Genomic DNA, 23,329 nt, shown 5'->3' on the forward strand with positions numbered 1-23,329 from the left:
ACACTGATTTCCAGTGACAGCGGTGGTCAGTGATGTCATCAAGAGTCTTTGTGTCAATGAAGCAGCAGATATCAATAGGAGTGTGAGGGAATCATCAGTTCATGTGTATTGGAGTCTTTGTTAAACTAGAGCAACATATTTTCATCCACGCTGGATTCTGTTCATGATCAGACTGTCTAGTGCTGTCAAACGATTAATTGGGAAAGTTTTTGCTTACATAATATATGTATGTGTACTGTGTATATTTATTATGTACATACAAACACACACACATACAATATATATTTTGAAAATATTTACATATATTTACATGTATATATTTACACTGCCTTTCAGAAGTCTGGGATCAGTAAGACGTGTAATGATTTTAAAGGAGTTCCTTCTGCTCATCAAGGCTGCATTTATTTGATCAAAAATACAGAATAACAGGGTAATCTTGCAAAATGTTATTACAATATAAAATATTGGTTTCTATTTTAATATCTATTAAAATATAATTTATTTCTGTGATGCAAAGCTGAATTTCCATCAGCCATTACTCCAGTATGAAGTGTCACATGGTACTTCAAAATGATTCTTGTCACACTTCACTGCGGGAGCAGGAGGAATGAGAGAGAAACATGGAGTACAAGCAAAAAGTCTTTAATCCAGGAATCACAGGGATAATCCACAATGGGAACACAGAACATTTAACAAGTATCGACGAAGTAGACCTGACAGAGGAGAGACACAAAGACAGGAACTTGAATACTAGGGATACTTACAAATCACAGGTCCATGGAATGAGACAATCAACATGGGACACGGAACACATAATGAGTCCAGGGGGGTGACATTACTCCCCCCTCCAGGTAGGTGTGACCTCGCACCGTAGAACAACAGAGAAGGGGAATGGATGGGAACCAAGGAGGAGGTTCTGGTCGAGGACGGACTTCAGGGAGGGGGCCGGAAAACAGAGTTCACGGTGGAGACAATGGAGCAAGGAGACAGGAGAGGCTTGGAGCAGGCGGAGTCCAGTTGGACCCAGGCCACAGCCATAAAAGTGGCTCATGGTGGAGCCAAATGAGGAAAGTGACGAAAGTGAAAGTGAAAGTGACGTGTCATTCAGCCAAGTATGGTGACCCATACTCAGAATTTGTGCTCTGCATTTAACCCATCCAAAGTGCAGACACACAGAGCAGTGAACACACACACACACACACACACACTGTGAGCACACACCCGGAGCAGTGGGCAGCCATTTATGCTGCGGCGCCCGGGGAGCAGTTGGGGGTTCGATCCCTTGCTCAAGGGCACCTAAGTCGAGGTATTGAAGGTGGAGAGAGAACTGTACATGCACTACCCCCACCCACAATTCCTGCTGGCCCGAGACTAGAACTCACAACCCTTCGATTGGGAGTTCGGCTCTCTAACCATTAGGCCATGACTTCCCCAAAAGAGCCTTAAAGGGGCAATGCCCATCGATTCCAGGGGGCCGACCAACGACAGTGGAGCAGGTGGTGGAGGAGCCTGAGGTGGAAAGCCAAAGAGCCGAAGATCCAGGGCAATGGGGAGGATCCAGAGGTCCTAGGCAGTGCCGATGGTGCCGGCAACCGTCATGGAGATGTGGATCTGGGAGGCTGTGGTGGAGCCAGAGTGACAGAGAACTGAGGGGATGGAGGAGCCTGATGGAGCTGGTGGGACGAGGTGCAGCCAGAGGAGTGGAGTCCCAAGGTGCAGGATGGTCGACGCCAGATCTCGGCATCCCTGAGGACATTGTATCAGATAGAGGTCCACAGTTCATCTCTCGAGTGTGGAAATCATTCTTCAAACTTCTGGATTTGCCCATAAGTTTCTCCTCAGGTTATCACCCCCAGACCAACGGCCAGACAGAGAGAAAGATCCAGGAAGTATGCCGCTTCCTCCGAACCTTCTGCCATAGCCCCCAGGACTCTTGGAGCCAGTTCCTACCTTGGGCCGAGTACGCACAGAACTCTCTTCACCAACAGACCACCGGCCTCTCCCAATTTCAGTGCGTGCTCGGCTACCAACCGCCCATGTTCCCCTGGACCAAGGAACCCAGTGAAGTACCATCTGTTCAGCACTGGTTCTGAGAGAGTGAGAGGGTCTGGGACTCAGCACACCATCATCTCCAGGAGGCTGTTCATCTTCACCAGCGGCAGGCGGACGTCAGTCGTGCCCCGACACCCAACTTCAAAGTCGGGGACAAGGTTTGGCTGTCGACACATAACATCTGTCTCCGCCTGCCCTGTCGGAAGCTGAGTCCCAAGTTCATCGGACCATTCGCCATAGTCAAGGAGGTCATTTCGGTAGTCTTCCAACTCCATCTCCCTCCACACTACAGAATTCCCCCTGTATTTCACGTCTCACAACTCATGCCATGTCACTCACCTGTCACTTCTGTTTCTCCCACAGGACCTGGTGAAGAAGCCCCCCCTGATTGTCACAGATTTGCCAGGTCCTCCTACACTCACAACCAACTATCCCCGATCACAATCACCTGACTTTTGATTTGCAGCACCTGTCACCCCCCATCACGCACTCACTACATAACCCAGCCACAAGCACCAAGACACTGTCCGGTCTCGTCTATGCAACCTTGAGTACATGTGTGGACTAAACCTGACTCTTTCTTGCCTCTTAGAGGATTCTCTCGTCATCGTCAAGTGGATACTTTGGAAAACCAACTCCCTTCTGCACCTGTTGGCTCTGGAGTGTGTCTGTGTTCCTGTGGCTTAATCCTGGACTGCCATTCATCCCTCATCTACCAAACACTATCATCCTTTCAATTAACTGTTCAGGCTTTAACTCAACCTCTGTCTCTGTTGTCTTCTGTGTGTGACAGATGAGCAGAAGAAACTCCTTTAAAAAAAACATTAAAAATTGCTCTGATACCAAACTTTTGAACAGTAGTGTATATTCATATAATTTATATTTCTAAGTAAATATATTTCATATATAAACCTAAGATATTTTCTTAAATATATACATACATGCATGTATGTGTATTTATATATAAATCATAGATATACACTGCATATACACACATAATTTAAATACTTTTTTATTTTATTTTGGAATGCTATTAATCGCGATTAATCGTTTGACAACACTAAGAATGTCTAAAGTCCAGCGATAACAGCAGAGCGTGAGCAGCAATAAATCACTGTCAGTGTGAACAAGACATCATTCACTGCTCATCACATGTGGACAGATTGTTCTGTGTTTCAACTGCGACTTCATTTCCTCTGATGACTCACAATGTGTCTCCATTAACACACACACACACACACACACACACACGATCACTGTGGGCCATCAGATGTCAGGAAGGAAATTTACAATCACTCAGTTTAATGACTCATGAAAGAGACATGACTTCTGTCCCGCTTCAAAAACAAAACATTTACAGTCAAATTCTAGGGGAATATTATCATCTCTGTTCATGAATACACCTGCTCTAATGACACCAATCTACACACACTCAAAGGCAAAAGTACAGTATGTAAATCACACTTGACAAATGAAGCCCTGTCACTGAATCAGATATGAAGCGGAAGTTCATCTCCTGCAGTGAATTAATCTTAAAGTTTGAGATGAGCTCAGGTTTTAGAATTCGTTCACACCACAAATGATAACAACAACCATAAATAATACATTTCAATGATCAATCTAAGAGAATAACAGAGTCAATAATTTTTTCCCCAGCTAAAAACATTAAAATCCATCTGACTTTAATGAGCTCCAGCATTTAAAGCATCATGCGACAAAACTACAGTGAGATTATAAAATAAACATCCACTGGTGTGGATGATAATATAGTTTTTATGATGTACCGTAATTATCTTTATTGTTGTTTTTATTGGTTATTGTTTATCATTATTCTTATATTTTCCATTATTGTTACAGTTATCATTATACATATAGCTGATTTTAGAGCTAACATAATAGTTACAAATACTGTTGCTGTATAATAGTTATTAGTTATAGTTATCATCGTAGATGTCATTATAGCTTACATTGTAGTTAAAGTTATAATTATTGTTATTATAGTTATCGGTTACATATAATATAATATATAATTATATTAATATAATATAAGGTTATAATTATCAAAGTTAATGTTATAATTATACGTATTAGTTATAGTTTAACAATAGATGTATAGTTAACATTGTAATGTACTTGATATTGTGGTTATTTTAGTTATCGGATATAGTTACTATTATAATTACAGTTAATATTATAGTTATCATAGCTTATGTTATAATAATAGTTAGTTATAGTTATTATAATCAAAGGTAACATTAAAATTATAATTATTATAGTTATCGTTATGTAATCATAGCAGTTATTGGTTACAGTATCGGTTATACAGCTGTTATCATTATATTTATTGTTAAAGCTGTCATTACAGATATAATTTGTGTTGAATAATTATTTATTTATCATAGTTATTGGGTATAGGAATTATTACAGTTGATATTATAGTAAATATAACACTATTAAGCAATCACAACTCATTAAACAAATATGATGGCATGGTGGGAGTTTCTCAAACTTCAATTTGTAAAAACTTCAAAAAATTTGACATTTGACAAATGTTATTCGTCCAATTCAATGCATATTGTACACTATTTTTTTTTTGTTAAATAAACGAAATCACTGATAAATAAAACAGACCTTTGCATCAGTTTTATTTGATACTTTCAAAACTTGCATCAGTATCGATGCTTCAGGATCAGGGGTGTTGAAATTAATCGTTGTATCGCGATGCAGACATGGTGGACGATTCTGAATCGATGCAATATTAATCTATTATAGCCTACTGAAATCATTCGCATATGTGCTTGTCATGCCTGTATTAAAAATGCACCAACTATTTTAAAATTCGAGATCTGGGCACATTTTGGAAAATACAAGCTTAAAGTGGCGTCTGTGCGTTAGAGACGATAGCGACGGGATTCATTGCATAGAATATGCGCATTGCTTGACTTGTGCTGCCACCCACCATTATTTAAATGTTTTACTATATATATGCTTTCATCTCTGCCGTTTGGAATGCAATATGTATTAGATGAAAAAAGAAAATCCAATAACTAGGATTGTCTGTAAACTTTGGATACTGAAAGTACTTTTTGTTTATCATTCATTCATTTATTCACTTTTATTTATAGAGCACTTTACAACTACCCCTGCAGACCAAAGTGCTGTCCAATCAAGAAACAGTTCATTACAACACACAACTTAAAACACACATCCTATTAAACAAAAAAGACTAGCCCAGCCTCTTAAAGGCTAAAGCCAAGAAGTAGTTTTTGACTTAACTTTAAAAGCATTTAAAGATAAGACCTCTCTAAGTTCCTGATGAAAAACTATTCCAGAGCCTCGGCCCCGCAACAGCAAAGGCCTGATCCCGTTTTAACTTTAAATGAGTACGAGGGACAGTAAACAATAACTTATTATTGGATCTTAGAGACCTAGGTACTTGACGAAGAGCAATGAGCTCAGACGCGTAAGCAAGGGCCATCCCATACACTGCTATAAAAACATACAATGTCAAATTTCAGACATGGATCAAACACCACACCGAAGTTCCTTATTTGGGCATGGCAACAACTGGACCATGAACCCAAATATGTGGATATGTTTAAACATCCTTTGGCAGGGCCAAAAAACATAATCTCAGTTTTACTCTGGTTCAACTGAAGCATATTTTGAGTCATCCAGCTCTTAACCTCTTCTAGACAAGCGAATAGCAAATTAGAACCATTGTTCTCTCCCACTCTCATAGGTAAATATATCTGTGTATCGTCAACAAACAAATGGCAAGACATGCCGGATTTAAAAAAAAAATTGAGCCCAGGTGCAACATATACAAAAAAAATAAAATAGGGCCAATAACAGATCCCTGGGGGACCTCACGTGTAACAGGCGCTGCCGTTGAAACAAAGTTACCATACTTTATAGAGAATTATCTATTTGACAGATAAGACTTGAACCACTCTAAAACCAAGCCACAAATTCAATTAAATGGGATAACCGCTTTATAAGAATCAAGTGGTCTATTGTGTCAAAAGATGCACTTAAGCCCAATAAAATCAGAGCTGCTGCATTACCTGCATCTCTGATTATATGGAGGTCATAATTTAAATATCACTTGTAATTGTCTTTTTCCCCGTTTATTACTTTATATTTGCTTGTATATTTAGTTACAAAAATATAATTATTAAATAAAACATTTTGTTTGTAATTATTTTAAAAAGTAGCCTGCTAATATAATTTAATAAAATGCACAAAATAATTTAGATATAATCGTGATATTGAATCGTTGACATGATAATCGTAATCTAAACGAATGGTGAAATCAGTGACGAATCACAGTCATATTCAGGATGGACACGCACCTGTGCCGGTGAGTAGAGTCTCCTCTGGTTCTGTGGGAATCCGCTCTGGCTGGTGTTAGTGTTGGTGTGAACCACAGCCATCGGCAGCCTCTCGCCCGCATCGGTCCCGGTGGCCCGCTCCAGATGCCCCATACAGCACAGACTGCCCTGCGCCAGCTCCATCTCGAGCTCTGCCTCCATCTCTGCATCCTCCTGCGCCTCTTTATTGGAGTCATCCAGGTGCTTCATCAGCACGGCCACCACCACATTAATCAGGACGAACTGAGCCGTCAGAACGAAGCTGACAAAGTACATGGGCGAGATGATCTGCAGGCTGGAGTTACACGAGTAGCTGTCGCCCGGCGGACACTCACGCAGCGTGTCCTGTGAGCAAAGAAACACAAATGAGTAATGATTGTCCAGTTTTGATCATTTCATCCTCGCCAGTGCAAAACGACTAAAAGAGAAGCCACGAAATCAGCTCAATATCTCTCATGTAGAGTGTCCCATCTGGTGCTGTTTCACATATTGTCCTTTTTTTGCTTCAGGCAAGACACTACAGTTTGTGTTTCATGAGGTTTTGGTCTAATCTGCTTTCCGATTAGTAGAAAGGAAAAAAAAAAAAAACATCCAAAATACACATTTAAGTGTTTGTTTTACTACACTTCATTTATTTTCATTCAGGTTTTTACCCATACTGGAAGGCTGGGAATTTTTTTCCCACTTCAGCAGCAGTTAATCAAACTAAACTTTATTTTTATTCCTTGTTTTATTCCAATCTATTCATCTTTATTTGTATTCCTATGCATATTTTGACAGGTTTTACCTGGTTTGATCATACATCATTCACCTGATATAAGGTATATGAAACATTTTATTCCCAAAAACATGGTGAAAATGTATTTGTTTTCTGTCTGTTGACATTGTTATTTTCAGATTTATGGTGTGATTAAAAAAAAAAAAACTGGTGGTGTTGGCTCGTCGATATTAAAATAGAGGAGGCACACTAAACTGCTCAATTAAAGCATGCTCCTGTCCTTTATAGCAGTAAATGTGTCTATGCCTCATAGAGCACACCTGTCTTCTTCAATTCATCAATTAAGGCTTATTAATCATCAATTAAAGTCAGCCACTCTGTTTTGCTAAATAATTCTGTTCTAAAACAGCACATTCGGCCATCTAATGAAGATGGTTTTATGACCCTTCCTTCATTTTTTTATTTTTAGCTGCTGCTCGAAAGGGAGCTTTGAAGATGTGTTGGTGATTAAATATTCAATATCTCTCCATGGTGACTGGTTGATAAACCAAGGGAGGTTAGCCTCCTTCATGGATTTCCATCCATTATTTCTATATTTAAACCAATGAGAAATAGAGCCGCTATGCTAAGTCAAATACTCAATGGTGATTTGTTCATTTTTAATCAACCATAGGCCAAAGTCTCCAGCTACGTATTGTGCTTCACTCCTGTCTTTCTCCATAGACATCCGTGTGGAAGAGCAGCAGTAAAACACAGTGATACGTTATAGTTTGCAATAATGAAATCACAAGAAACACACATTCTGAAGACATGAAATTAATAACTTGATTCCACCTTAAAGGTTTGAGAAGGCCATGCCTCTCCTGATGAACTGCCACTGATTGTGATATCTATCAAGTTAAATCTTTACACTATTCACCTCTGATGTCTTGTATTAATTCAGCATAATGTAGCAAAAGTATTAATCAATGCAATCTTAACAACTTTTTATGACATCAATAACTCAAAGAAGAAAAACTGTCCCCTGTGTAGATTGAGTGAAAGCAGCTGGTTTACAGTCTGTCATATCTGCAGTGTGGGGTTTGTGTTCATATAAAGGCTCAATGACAGCACGTGAGCTCTACCTTCATGATGCCGTTCCAGTTATCTCCTGTAGACACCTGGAAGAGAGTCAGGAACGCCATGCCGAAGTTTTCAAACGTGGCGTGACGACTCATGCCTTCACACGGGTAATCAACATTACACACTGAAACACAGACATGACGTGTGAGAGAAAGATTTAAAAATATTTCCATTCCTTCATATTTATTCATAATGCTCACCAAGGCTGCATTTACTTGATCAAAAACACAGTAAAAATTGTGAAATTGTATTGTAATTTAATATAGCAGTTTTCTGTGTGAATCTGTGTTAAAGTGTAATTTATTTCTGTGATGCTCAGCTGTATTTTCAGCATCATTCCTCCAGTCTTCAGTGTCACTTGATCTTCAGAAATCAGTATAATATGATGATTTACTGCTCGAGAAACATTTCTGATTATTATCAATGTTGAACACAGTTGTGCTGCTCAATATTTCTGTGGAAACCGTGATACATTTTATTTTTCAGGATTCACAGATGAACAGAAAGTTCAAAAGAACAGCTTTTATTTGAAAAAAATAATATTTTGTCAAATGTCTTTAATGTGACTTTTGATCCATTCAATGCATCATTGGTGAATAAAAGTATAAATTTCTTTAAAAACATTGCATATGCAAACAGATCTTTAGGCACTTTAGAAATGAAAAGGAAATAGTTTTCTCTCACCCAGTTCTCCAAACAATTCGACTCCGAGCGCAGCGTAGATGAAGAACAGCAGAACAAAGAGCAAACCCAGATTCCCCACCTGAACAAAACACACACACACACACATCAGCAGTGTATATCCGTCGTGTGGCACCGAGCTCATCTCGAGCACTAAAGCAGCCGTCAACGCTGAGAATGAAAACTCATTTAATTCCCAGAATGAGGTTTGTGCTGGTCATGTGCTCACAGCTCTTTATTGCTTATATTCAAGGTTAATTCATTTCTATTAGACGTGCTGGAAGCCCATCTGAGCCCGGCGAGAGCTCGGGAAAACAAACAGTTATTCACATTATTCCTCACATACACATTACTCAAACGCACACAGTGGATTTTTATAAATCGCATGAATTAAGTTACTATTGACACATTTACAGTACTGAAGTGTGATCATCGGCACAGTTAATCATGTGAAAGGAGGTTTGTAGATCGACGCCATCTGTGTAAAGTGTTTATGAGTCAGTGTTGAACACTCAGTGACTCTTGAAACACACGTCTAACGCTTCACTCACATGCCAGACGCTTGTCATGCTGGAGATGCTGATATCAGATCTGTCTCCTGAGACACAGCCATCTTTGATAGCCATAATTCTAAAGATCTAAGTGATCAACATGACCAACTTTGCTGTTAAACCAGTTCCACACTCAATCTACTGCTGGTAGATTGTATTAGATTATACGTGAGTGTGTGTGTGTGTGTGTGTGTGTGTGTGTGTGTGTCTGTACCTGTGGTAACGCCTGCACCACGGTATCGAGCAGCGCTCTCATTCCTGTGGCCATCTTCAACAACTTCAGAACTGTGAAATTGAGACAAAAACACACTGAATGTCTCGGGAGAGACAGATACATCTCAGAGAAGTTCAGTCTGAGTCTCTCTAAAAGAAGAACACACAGAAACATCGATGAGAGGCAGGACTGAGATGACAGAGACGCTGCTGGAGGTTTGGAGCTTCACTACTGCTCACACACTTCTGTTGCTCAAAAACAGACTCCAGTGCTGGAACACATCACAGTGCATTACCTCACCAACACCACTGGATCATTTGGTAACACTTTATAATAATTGCATGCTTTTAATCATTAGTTAAGCATTAGGAAACAGTTAATTCATCATTTATAAACCATTAATAGACATTTATAAGCAGTTTATAAATACAGATATAAATGCTTTATTCCTGATTTAAAAGCATATCTATAATTGTTTTTTCATATTTTATTAATGATCAATTTATCATTTCTAAATTAAGTATAGCATTATTTACACACCACTTATTAAGGAGTTGTCAGTGGTTCATAAGATCACTTAGAAACTTTAACTAAATGATTAATAAACTATTTAAATGTGCATTCATACATCTTTTTATTCAGACATATAGTAATAGTTACTTATAGTGTTAATAAATGGTTTATTAACATGTATTTCTACTGTAATTCAGGGTTAATTCATGTAGTTGTTAGTTAACTATTTTTGTGAGCTCATCTAAAGTGAGGACTATTTATGCCTTGTAAAGCTTTTACAAATGAGATTTAAAGGCTGTTAATATTTCTATGTTCTGTATCACTGTGTTGTGTTTGTTTCTGTTTTTTGTTTAGAAGATAACTGAGCCTTTAAATATCCTTTATAAATGCTTTACAGGGCATAACTAGTCCTCACATTAGATGAGCTCACAAAAACAGTTTAACTGACCACTACTAAATGCTTTATAACTACCTGAATTTACTAAATTTCTTGTGATCTTATGAATCACTGGCAACTCCTAAATAACTGGTGTGTAAATAATGCTATACTTCATTGAGAAATGATAAATTGATCATGAATAAAGTATTAAATTACACATTATATATATGCTTTTAAATCAAGAATAAAGCATTTATATCTGTATTTATAAACTGATTATTACTGTCTATTAATGCTTTATAAATTATGAATTATCTGTTTACTAATACTTAATTAATGATTAATAATGTGCAGTTATTATAAAGTGTTACCGATCATTTAATTTAGTTCATGCCCTTTATAGAGACTTTTTATTCATTTAATCCATTTCAACAATGGGAAAAATGTTGTAGAAGACATTTCTAGTAAATTTAGTAACACTTTAAATCCTTTATACACACAAATATTTCAGTGCATTATTACAACCTGTAATGCACTTTTTTATGTACTGAATGATTTCATTAGTAATTATAACCACAATTATAATACATTATAACATTTATCTATTTATTGTAACATATATGCAGTGAATAGAATGCATTAAAACACAACAAACTATCAGTCAGGTGTAGCAAGGAATCTGCAAGTATAATGCGTTTTATCTTTGGATACAATTATTTATTAAAGATGCAATGCATTACAACATACATAAACTAAAAAAAAAAAAAAAACCTTTATCATACATTATACATAAAGGTATACATATTTTTAGAATTACTGATAGTTATCTATTTATTTATTTTTAAATATTTTAATCAGTAGTTCTTTTCTGTCTATCATTATAAATTATTAAAAGTGCATTAAAAGTACATGGATCCACACGAAACACTAACCAAACAATACTAAACTCCTCAGTTCATAATAGTCGTTCTAGGTCCATATTGTATTTAATACATACAGTAGAAGCTCCTGAGGTTTTCCATATTATGAATTTTAATTGCATTTTAAAATGTATATTTCACATTTTCATCTCTGTATAACTGAGCGTGCTCACCGCGGGCGATGCGCAGGACCCTCATGATGCGGATGATGGTGGGGTTGATGGGAAGTGAAGCACTTATTTCAATCTCCTCCAGAATGATTCCCATCACAGACAGCAGAACGATGGACAGGTCCAGCTGATTCCATCTGAGGAGACAGAAACATCTGAAGATCTGGAGATGCTCTGGAAGTGCTGCTGTGTGTTACTTCAGACCCTGCTCACCTGTCTTTAAAGAAGCGTCTGAAGCCGAATGCGATGAGCTTCAGCATGGCCTCCACCACAAACGTAGAGCTGAAGAAGTAGTTGCAGTATTTCAGCGCCGTCTCCAACGACTGAGAGAAAGCAGAGAGAAGAAACTCAACTCCAGATCTACGGTCATGAATAGATGGATTTCTGTTCACAAAACTGTGATTCAGTTATGAAAAACCAACAGGATCAATGTTTTACATACACACACACACACAAACACACATATATATGAAGAGTTCATTAAAAGAAGAGTTCAGTAAAAACAGATAAGCTTTAGTAAAAAAGTTTAAAAAAACTAAAATAACAACTAACACAATAAAACAAAAACATGATCAAATTATAAAAAGAACAACAAAAAAAAACATTTTAAAAACAACAACAACTACAAAAAACAACAACTATGTTATCCATTTTTGCAAATAAAGAGTTTGGTTACAAAACGGTAAAAAAAAAAAAAAGTATTGAAAAGTACATTTTAAATTTTATGAAAAATGCGATATTCACAGAATTATTGGGTCCTGTTTTCTCCTTTTTTTTCCAAACCACAACAAACACCAGTCTCCCTTTTTTGCAAAATGTGAGCACCATTCCACACACTCTAGACAGTAACAACCAATCACAGAGCACCATTCCACACACTCTAGACAGTAACAACCAATCACAGAGCACCATTTCAAACACTCTAGACAGTAACAACCAATCACAGAGCACCATTCTACACACTCTAGACAGTAACAACCAATCACAGAGCACCATTCCACACACTCTAGACGGTTACAACCAATCACAGAGCACCATTCCACACACTCTAGACAGTAACAACCAATCACAGAGCACCATTCCACACACTCTAGACAGTAACAACCAATCACAGAGCACCATTCCACACACTCTAGACAGTAACAACCAATCACAGAGCACCATTTCAAACACTCTAGACAGGTACAACCAATCACAGAGCACCATTCCACACACTCTAGACAGTAACAAACAATCACAGAGCACCATTCCACACACTCTAGACAGTTACAACCAATCACAGAGCACCATTCCACACACTCTAACAGTAATGGTGACGCTCTGAAAACACTCCGCTTCCTAGTTTTCCTCATCTAATTTGTACTTGTGATGAACAAATAAGGGCTACACAATAAATTGCATTTGATTATGAACGTGATATTGCATTTTCATGGATTATTGCCTTTTGGGGAAAAGATAATAATAAAAAAAACCTGGTTTTAATTTTTTTATGTTATTATAACCTAAAGATTAATCAAAATGGATTTATTGCGTTTTGTATCCAAACTCTTCATATATATAAACGCATTAATCTTTGATAGTATCTCCAGTGACAGTAATGTAACACTGGATCCAGACCAGTCAATCAAAGCAAGTGTGCAGGCAGCTGATTGGCAGCGGGTCATGTGACAGTGCTGCTCACCTGTGGTTGGTTGAAGTGCTCCAGGCTCATGGTGACCACATTGATGCAGATGATGAGGGTGATGAAGAGGTCCAGATAATGACTGGTGCAGAACGAGTGAATCATCAGCCGAACACGACCGTACGAGGAGTAATACGGCAGCCGCTGGGCCTCTGAACACAAACACAACATTTATTGATATTAACACCATCATCATCACTAATGCTTTGACAGGAACACACGCTGATATTTCACTGACAGAGAGATGGATGGATGTAAATGAGCGAGGGCAGCCCTGAGATGAAGATGGAAGGAGGAAGTGGAAACAATGGGGTCAGAGGTGATGAATGTAGCCAAGGATCTCAGGAGAAGTAGAACGAGGAGGAACACGAGAGATAAACGAGTGAGAGCAGCAGACGACACGAGAAGATGATGAATAATAACAGACGAGAGCCAAAGAGATGAAGACAGATGAAGAAGAGCAGCGGGGCTCCTCTCTTACTGCGCCTCCTCTTCTCCATGCGCTTCAGCCGCTTCTCCTCCCTCCTCCGCGCCTCCTCCACCTCCTGATGCTGACGGCACTTGTGGAAGTTCTCCACCACCACACCCACAAACATGTTCAAGACGAAGAAACTGACGATCAGCAGGAAGGAGATGAAGTACAGCAGCATCCAGGGGTTGTTATTGATGACGGGCTGAACACAGACACAGTTAAAACACTCACATACTGCTCCAGATATTACATAGAAAGAAGCGGATCGTTTTATTCATCAAGGACACAGTGAACTGATCAAAAGTGACAGAAAAGACATTTATAATGTGACAAAAGATTTCTGTTTCAGATAAACGCAGTTCTTTTGAACTTTCTGTTCATCACAGAATCCTGAAAAATAAAACACATCACGGTTTCCACAGAAATATTGTGCAGCACAACTGTGTTCATCGTTGATAATAATCAGAAATGTTTCTTAAGCAGTAAATCATCATATTATTCTGATTTCTGAAGATCATGTGACACTGAAGACTGGAGGAATGATGCTGAAAATACAGCGGAGCATCACAGAAATAGACTAGAGATATTCACATAAAAAATAGCTATCTTGGATTACAATAATATCACAGTTTTACAGTTTTTTGCTCAAATAAATGCAGCCTTGGTGCATAGAAGAGACTTCTTCCACAAACATGTGGATTTTTTACAATGTGTATACATGCGCACGTGTGTGTGTGTGTGTGTTACCTGCTGGTCGATCCCGACGGCGTCCAGCCCGTGGTACATGATATTTACCCATCCATCTTTAGACGCCAACACAAACAGGGACATCAGAGCCTGAAATAGAGCACCCCCCAAACACACAGAAGATCATCAGCTGCAGGAAGTCAAGATCACATTCATTTCCTCCGCTGGACTGAACTGATAGAACAGATTTCTGAATCTCTCCTGACAGAGAACCATGCGGTTCCTGATGGAGAGTCGGACAGTCAGTGTGAGTTTAACTCGAGCTTAGAAACAATACTTAACCAAACAACTCATAATCCTGAGTCAGGAGATGCTGTCAATACTACTATCACGGAAATTAATATCATGATAAAACCACTCAACATTTTGAAAACACACCCTCATGATGCATCATGAATAAGTTCTCTGGAATCTAAAATATCGCAAAAAAAAAAAAATTCCATTTCCATACATTCCATACTGTTCCATTTAAAGGTCTTCTTGTGGAGTGAAAGGAACTAAAATATATGTTTATAGTCTTCATAAAGTCTACAAACATTTCTTTTGTTATATTATTTTATAGATTTTTTTTTTCTGAATGATTCTGAATTTTACCAGATGCAGTTGTAGTCACATATCCCTTATTTTCAAGAAAATATGGTCCTTAGTTACTGTAAGTCATTAATTATACATTCTACTGTTCCTGTGATTTTAAGTGTCATTCACAATGCATCATGGGATTGTAGTTCATACAAGACACAGTCGCTATCTTTATAACATTTTCATACCATTCTTCCATTCAAATGAAAATGTGCAATGTTCAGATCTGGCTGGTTTGGTTCATGTCTTAAAACTCTTCACCGTAGAAGGAAAAGAACTGGAAAACAAGGGCTTCAATGCTGGGCTCATCAGCAGAAGGAGTCTGACCCTCACCTGCCCCAGGTTGTCAAAGTTGTACTTGTGATGAACCCAGCGGTAATTGGCAGACAGACAGTCGGATTTATTGGTGATGTTCTTCACATCCAAACCCACACAGTAATAGAACTTCCCTTTGAAGAGCTGTTGAGTCACACACACACACACACACACACACACACAGAGTGAGATCAGCGTCTGACGGAGCAGGACTAGAGATCACTGTCCACTGAACGTGACATGAACCTGAACTCCCAGGATGCCGAAGATGATGAAGAAAGCGCAGCAGATGAGGACGATGTTTCCGATGGGCTTCAGCGACGTGATCAGAGTCTCCACCACCAGCTTCAGACCCGGAGCTCGACTGATCACCCTGAGAACCGTGAAGAACCGAGTCACAAACATCTTGCAACACATGATGAAAAAAATGTGGTAAACATTATTGTTATAGTTAAATACGCTGTGCATTCCTGAAGCTCCGGCAATAGATGACAGCTTTAGCAACTGCAAGATTATGGGAACGATTCCCAGCTAAATGTACATGTGAGAACTGATAAAAATGTACACTTTCAACACAATGTACATTTCTTCAAATAAAAGTGTCTGCCAAATACATACATGTAAATACACAACTGAACATAATTTTAAAAAACATATTTTAATTGTGCAGCTTGATATTTTCAGGTCATTGTAAATTGTAATAAAAACTTTATCAGCGTCCCTGCAGCACAGAAGCAGTCATCATTAGCACAGACGTATATTTGTAGCAATAGACAACCATACATTGAGTAAAAATTATACATTTTTCTTTTATGCCAAAAATCATTAGGATACTAAGTAAAGATCATGTTCCATGAAGAAATATACTAACCTGATACCAAGAAAGTTGGGACACTGTACAAATTGTGAATACGGTAAAAACAGAATGCAATGATGTGGACACATCAGATGTTTAAACTGAGAAAATGTATCATTTTAAGAGAAAATAAGTTGATTTTGTAATTTGATGGCATCAACACTAGTGAGGCTGGTTTGAGTCTAGTTGAGAAACACTTATCAAGTAATTAGTTGACCTGAGCGGGCGTAATGTTCTCAGCAGTCGGAGCACCCTCAGGACGCCCAGGATCTTCGCTCCACCCGTCATCGACACCACGATATCAACCAGAGACACGAAGACCAGAAACCCGTCCAGAATGTTCCAGCTGCTGCGCAGATACGCCCGATCGCCCACATACAGACCCTTAGAGACCACCTGAGACAAAACATGCAGAATATTAACCCTTCAATATAAAAGACCTTATTTAAAAATAACTGTGTATGCACTTTTTGCTGAGTATCATATTTGATATATCAGGCTTGTGTGGCTCGTGTTGTCTGAAATAGTGAGAACATGGAGGAGCTTCAAACTGAGCCAAAGAGGAACAGAGGAAGTAAAGCTTCTGGAAACAAACGCTGACCTTATTCTGACCTTTACTTGATCAGAATCAGACAAGATTTGACACAGAAGGACTTCTGAAGCACAATTACACTAAATGACGTTTTTATTGGATAAAAACTCTTAACTATCAATCAGACGACAGAAGACAAGCAGTAGATCTGAGTTTGCTGACATCAGCGCAGTCTGAATTTGTGCTGAAATATCCAAGTTTGATGGACACATGAACTTTGATATTGAGAACTTGAGGTATATCTTCTTCCCCAAGTCTTCTATTCTACCCATGTATGATTATACAGTAAGTGTGGTGTTATTCTCTGCTGCTGTCAGCAGTGTATCAAGAGCAGACCCACGACAATACAGTGGAAGAACACTCTGTTCTGAAAGCATCATCAGAGTTTTTACCGCAGTAAGCTCTGACAGCTACAGAGAGAGACAGAGAGAAAGAGCTGCTGCACTGCGTTTGGAGCAGATTCACCTCCGAGACAGAAACCTACAGGACACTGACAGGACACTGACAGAGCTGGACTAGAGCGAGTGTTCTCCCAGCATGCACAGTGACAGTCTCCAGCGCTCTCATTGGCTCATTTGCTAACAAGGCTGATTTTAAAACGATCTAAACGAGCTGAATAATCAGTGTGAGCAGCAGACTGCACCGCTGAGACACTGTAATGAAGGCTTACTGCTGAACCACCTCATCAGTGTGTGTGTGTGTGTGTGTGTGTGTGTGTGTGTGCGTGTGTGTGTGTGTGTGTGTGTGTGTGTGTGTGTGTGCGTGTGTGTGTGTGTGTGTGTGTGTGCGTGTGTGTGTGTGTGTGTGTGTGTGTGTGTGTGTGTGTGTGCGTGTGTGTGTGTGTGTGTGTGTGTGTGTGCGTGTGCGCGTGATCCCTCAGTGTTAGAGCATTGTTTTAGCAGTGCAAAATATTTTTGGTTAGGGTTATGTTTTCATTTGTGATCATGTTAAATACAAATTCAATTCTAATTAAAATTAGTGCTGTTAAACAATTAATTGCGATTAATCACATCCAAAATAAAAGTTTTTGTTTGCGTAATATGTGTGCTGTGTATAGTTATTATGTCTATATGAATGCAAACACATACACTAGATATTTAAAAACATTACATGCATTTTATGTATATATTTTTATATTTTATATCTAAATATATTTAGCATATAAACATATTAGATTTTTCATAAACGTATTATTTTTTTCATTTTATTTATATATACATAATAAATATACACAATAAACACAAACATATATTATGTAAACAAAAATGTTCATTTTGGATGCAATCAATCGTGATTAATCATTTGACAGCACTAATTAAAATATTTCATGACATGATGACCATATCTTTTCATATCTACATGCCTAAACAGATTATTTATGATATGCATAGTCATAGATTACACTCCTCTACACACTCATTACATCAGGGTTGCTAGGGTGTTATGTCTTTATGAGGGTGTTTTGGGTTGTTTGGGAGTGTGTTCTTGTTGGTTCATAATGAGGGTGTTCTGGTGGTGCTTTTTTCCTGTCTGGAAGTATTTGGTGATGAAGAAGAGAAAGGAACCTATAAGATAACAGTGATGACTGATGTAGAGATCAGCAGAAGTAAATGTGAGATGCTCAGGTGAGCCGTTACCTTGACGGTCATCTCAGCCACAAAGATGGCAGTGAAAACATAGTTGGAGATGGTGAGGAAGACTCGCTCCTGACGAGAGAAGAGAGGAGACAGTCAGAAACAGAATTAATGTTACAGCGGTGAGAGTTAATGATTCAGCAGCGCTAGGAATCAAACCTGACTTTTACAGTGTGATTCTCCACACGGCTGAACCGCTTTCACTCAATCAACACCACTGAGACGCTAAAGGACCATCAGGTGGGAGCTAGTGTGCTGATAAGTTATTTCTAAGGTGTTTGGTATTGTTGGTACATGGTGGAGTGTTCTAGGGTGCATGGCAGTTTTCAATGAGTAATAAACATGTTCTATTCAGTTTGTTCAATACATTATGATAAAACATTGCATAAAACAAGATTTTGTGTGAGTTCTGTCTGATTGTAGGATGTGATGCTACACCATCGAGATCTTGTCTGACACTCAGATCTGCGCAGAACGTTCAGGTGGAATTAAAGCTGGAGTTTCCCGTGTGATGCTGAAGCGCTGACGTGACAGCATCCCTGCGGAGCTGCAAATCACTGTGTCACTCCTGCCAGACGAGTGTGTGAAAGAGTGAGGAACCGTACCAGACTGCCCTGATGGATTCTGGGTCTCTCCAGAGCCACTGTGATGCAGTTGAGGAAGATGAAAGCCAGAACCACATAGTCAAAGAGCTTATGAGCGATGATCGTCTGACACAGCAGACGAAACCTGCAGAGAGACAGTCAATCTTCACTCAACCACTCTTACTTTTTGTGTTTCTAGTCTACTTCAGTTTTGATAATGTTGAGATATAAAGACTAACTGATGAAACTGTAACTTATACCACAAATCAAAAACTAATACTATAATTAAATTGTTGAAATAATAGTGCCACCATCTGCAAACATAAATGTGGCGAGTGGGGCGGGGCCGAGAGGCGTGGGAACGAGGAGTGAGGCCAGGTGTAGTGATTGGAGATGAGCTGCACCTGTGCCCCACCGCCAGTATCGAGTCCCACGTAGGAGATGGAAGGATATAAAACTGGAGTGACGACCGTGAAGGACGAGAGAGGACCAGGCCTGGGATATTATTTTATGTGTTTGCTTTTTATTTGTGCGCACCAGTCGGCCGTGAGGGCCACGCTCGAGGCGGTGGGCTGGAGCGAGTTGCCGGGGACGGGCGAGCTCGCTACCGACCGCCCACGATATGGAGGGGCGGCTGCCGTCCGTGAGGGAGCGGAGGAGTCGGCGCCGTTCGCCAGGGGGCCGGAGCCTGCCGCCTCCGTGACGGAATCCGGAGGGGCAGGGAACGGGGGACTCCTGCCGCTGCCCAAAATCGGAGGAGCCGTCGCCGTCCACCGGGCGGCGGAGGAGTGTCGTGCCGTCCGCCGAGGGCCGTCCAGTGCCACCGCCGGGCACCGCGGAGGAGATCACCCAGCCGGTGGAGGGCCGAGCAGCAGTGCGTCTGGGAACCGGATTTTTTTTTTTTTTTTCTCTCTCCCCTCTCTCGTCCCTGTCGCTCCTCCTTCCATCTCCTTTTCTCTCGCCTCGTCTGTCCTACCCCCAGGTTCCCGCAGGTCCCCGTGAGCGGTCCCCCCCGGAGGGAAGGGGGGGGGGAGTAGAGCGCAGTCTCGGGAGTACCCCCCGGCCTGCGAGGGGCGATGGGGGTATGTGGCGAGTGGGGCGAGGCCGAGAGGCGTGGGAACGAGGAGTGAGGCCAGGTGTAGTGATTGGAGATGAGCTACACCTGCGCCCCACCGCCGGTATCGAGTCCCACGTTGGAGATGGAAGGATATAAAACTGGAGTGACGACCGTGAAGGACGAGAGAGGACCAGGCCTGGGATATTATTTTATGTGTTTGCTTTTTATTTGTGCGCACCAGTCGGCCGTGAGGGGCTGGTGCGCCGTTTTGTATTTATTTTAAATATTAAAATTATGTTTTGATTGTGCGCCGGTTCCCGCCTCCTTCTTCCCGATGTATAGGAAGTTTTTATCGTTACAATAAATATGCAAGAAGAAAAAAAAAAGAATATATATATATATATATATATATACACATTTTTTTTTTCTTGAAAAAAAAAAAAAAAAAACTCTTGAAAAGTCCTGGACAAAAAAATCTCAGAATATTAGATCATAAATCCCATCTTTTTGCCACATTGCACATTCATAAGTTGTATTTGTATATACATATGTAATTTTTATAGATAAATATTCATATGCGTATAGTATAATTAAAATGCATTTATAGACACATATAGATGTATATCATTTTTAAATATAAAATTGTTAATCTGATTTAGTACTAACATTAAAAAAAAAAAAAAAAAAAAACATTTGTTCAAAACATTTTGAAATCATGGAGTTTTTTTTTTTTTCCACATTTAATTATTTATTTATTTTTTCACATTAATTATTATTTTTTTTTTTAAGCAGATATCCAGTGTGACCCCCATGTTTCCCCAAGCCCTTGTGATGTGCAGCGATCACTAATTGTTTGTCCAAGCTGGCTGCTGACCCCTGATATCCTGACACTAGTCCGTCACCCAAGGCATCTGCTTCATCAGCACCATGTAATCTGCTCATATGAGTGCTGAGATGATCACGTGTTGTGAAACAGGCCTGAGACTCTCAGCGGTCACATTTCTGCCCTTCTGCATTCTCTGAGTAACTTCACATGTGTTTTCTGTCTCAACGAGCAGCGTCTCTGATGGACTCTCCCCGCTATCAGCAGGACTCAGATCAGATCTGTGAGTCTCATTTAAACTCTGATTCTCATGAAGAACATTTGACAGACCACAGGAGGAAAACCCATCCTGACGGGTCAGTATAGACCAGACTCAACCGAACCAGATGCTTCAGAGCTCAGTAGAGCAGCAGGAGTCTGAGGCGTTAAGACGAGAGCCAGTGTGATGCTGTCGATGATATACAGAGCGTTCTGAAGGCCGTTCAGACACGATACACAGCAGAGTCACTGCCTTTCACACCAGATCAAAACTGTACTTGAAACATTTATTTTGGATAACAGTTTTCCAAGCTTATTAACTCTTTCCGGGTTTTAGTGTTCTCTATGTTAAACACTCAGGACACTATTGTGTATGGAGGTAAATCAGTAGCTAAACTCGAGAGGCTGAAAATCTGAATATGAGAACTTGTCATATTAACTTTCGTATTTGTACATTTAAATTTACACTCACAGCTCTGATGTAAAAAGCTGAATCTTTCAATTTGCACACACAGACAATGATCAAAACACCCGTGTTTTGAATTGGAAGTTGTAGATTAATAGACACAAATGTGTAGAATGACATTCACACAAAGACAATGACATGCTAATGTTTAGGACATATCTTCTTATTCACTTTACTTCAGTTTCGCTGCACAATGTCAAGTTCAAATCCTAGCGCTCTGACCTTTGCTGCTCCTTTTGCAGTATTCCTGTTGTAAAACTCACCTGTGCACTTGTATATGCAGATGTGAGAGAGCAGAGCCGGGGCGGGGCTTTGGACCGAATTAACACATTTATTGGTCGATGCTCGACCAATGAACAAGCCAGCCATCGCGACTTGCCAAGAAATAAATTTGTTTTATGCATATGTATCACTTATTTGTAAAACACTGCAAACTATCTGCACTGAATATCCTTAGCTTTTACAGTATTTTAAGACACTGCATTCATTTTGACATTCACGTATTATCTGGTAGACAAATAATGCAAAATATTTAATATGTATTTTTCACTGCATATCGCTGTACCAGAGTTGCTACGTGACTGTTATTTTTAATATTTTCATGTTTGTAAAAATTATTTAAACTTCTTCATTGGGTTAAATTCCTAATTTGCTTGTCAGTAATAAACATTTTTAAATGCAATATTAAAAAAAAAAAAAAAAAACATAAAAAATAAAAAAAATTATAAAAATCAAGTGTTTGATAATGTCGAAATGTAAAGTAAAAAGCAAAACCTAAAATATAAGCAGATATGACCAGCAATAGCGTTCTGAACAACTAGAATAGAGCTAAATACATACATTTATTAAACAACAATAAATGTGTTAATTCGGTCCAAAGCCCCGCCCCGGCTCTGCTCTCTCACATCTGCATATACGAGTGCACAGGTGAGTTTTACAACAGGAATACTGCAAAAGGAGCAGCAAAGGTCAGAGCGCTAGGATTTGAACTTGACATTGTGCAGCAAGTAAAGTGAATTAGCATGTCATTGTCTTTGTGTGAATGTCATTCTACACATTTGTAACCATTAATCTACAACTTTAATCTACAACAAAACACGGGTGTTTTGATCATTGTCTGTGTGTGTGTAGATTGAAAGATTCAGCTTTTCACATCAGAGCTGTGAGTATATATTTCAACTTACAAATACGAATGTTAATATGACAAGTTCTCATATTCAGATCAACAAGTTATCGAGTTTTGCTGCTGTATTACCTTCATAATGCATCTTCTCAAAGACCAGAACAGTGTTTCCTAACCACTGAGCCACTGTGCAAGTGTCCGATTATAAATAAAGCTTAAATACCAACTCCAGAGACTAAAGGATTATATAATAAAGGACTTTGACCATCCTGACAGTGTTTCTCATTATAAAAAAACACAGACAAGGAAAAAACTAAAATTAAAATTAAAAACACAGACAAGGAAGACAATATATTCTGGGGGCAATGGAATTAGTGAAAATAAGTACATAAGTATATAAGTACAGTACTTTGTAATTTTGTCTACATGAAATTGCAATTTGTTGCAAC

General features: G+C 39.2%; 1 protein-coding gene across 1 annotated transcript in view; it reads right to left on the bottom strand.

Annotated features, from left to right (window-relative positions):
* Positions 1 to 23,329, bottom strand: part of LOC127959408 (voltage-dependent T-type calcium channel subunit alpha-1I-like) — a 110,615-nt gene that overhangs the window by 8,100 nt on the left and 79,186 nt on the right. Inside the window, exons 17-30 of the mRNA XM_052558582.1 lie at positions 19,175 to 19,298; positions 18,573 to 18,641; positions 16,561 to 16,739; positions 15,734 to 15,860; positions 15,506 to 15,631; positions 14,594 to 14,683; positions 13,856 to 14,048; positions 13,375 to 13,526; positions 11,907 to 12,016; positions 11,697 to 11,830; positions 9,712 to 9,782; positions 8,950 to 9,028; positions 8,268 to 8,389; positions 6,408 to 6,770 (exon numbers count right to left, since the gene is read on the bottom strand). Coding sequence (XP_052414542.1) covers positions 6,408 to 6,770; positions 8,268 to 8,389; positions 8,950 to 9,028; positions 9,712 to 9,782; positions 11,697 to 11,830; positions 11,907 to 12,016; positions 13,375 to 13,526; positions 13,856 to 14,048; positions 14,594 to 14,683; positions 15,506 to 15,631; positions 15,734 to 15,860; positions 16,561 to 16,739; positions 18,573 to 18,641; positions 19,175 to 19,298 — 1,939 coding nt within the window. The remainder of the gene's footprint in view (positions 1 to 6,407; positions 6,771 to 8,267; positions 8,390 to 8,949; positions 9,029 to 9,711; positions 9,783 to 11,696; positions 11,831 to 11,906; positions 12,017 to 13,374; positions 13,527 to 13,855; positions 14,049 to 14,593; positions 14,684 to 15,505; positions 15,632 to 15,733; positions 15,861 to 16,560; positions 16,740 to 18,572; positions 18,642 to 19,174; positions 19,299 to 23,329) is intronic.

This window comes from Carassius gibelio, chromosome B6 (assembly GCF_023724105.1).
Source record: "Carassius gibelio isolate Cgi1373 ecotype wild population from Czech Republic chromosome B6, carGib1.2-hapl.c, whole genome shotgun sequence".
Lineage (NCBI taxonomy): Eukaryota > Metazoa > Chordata > Actinopteri > Cypriniformes > Cyprinidae > Carassius > Carassius gibelio.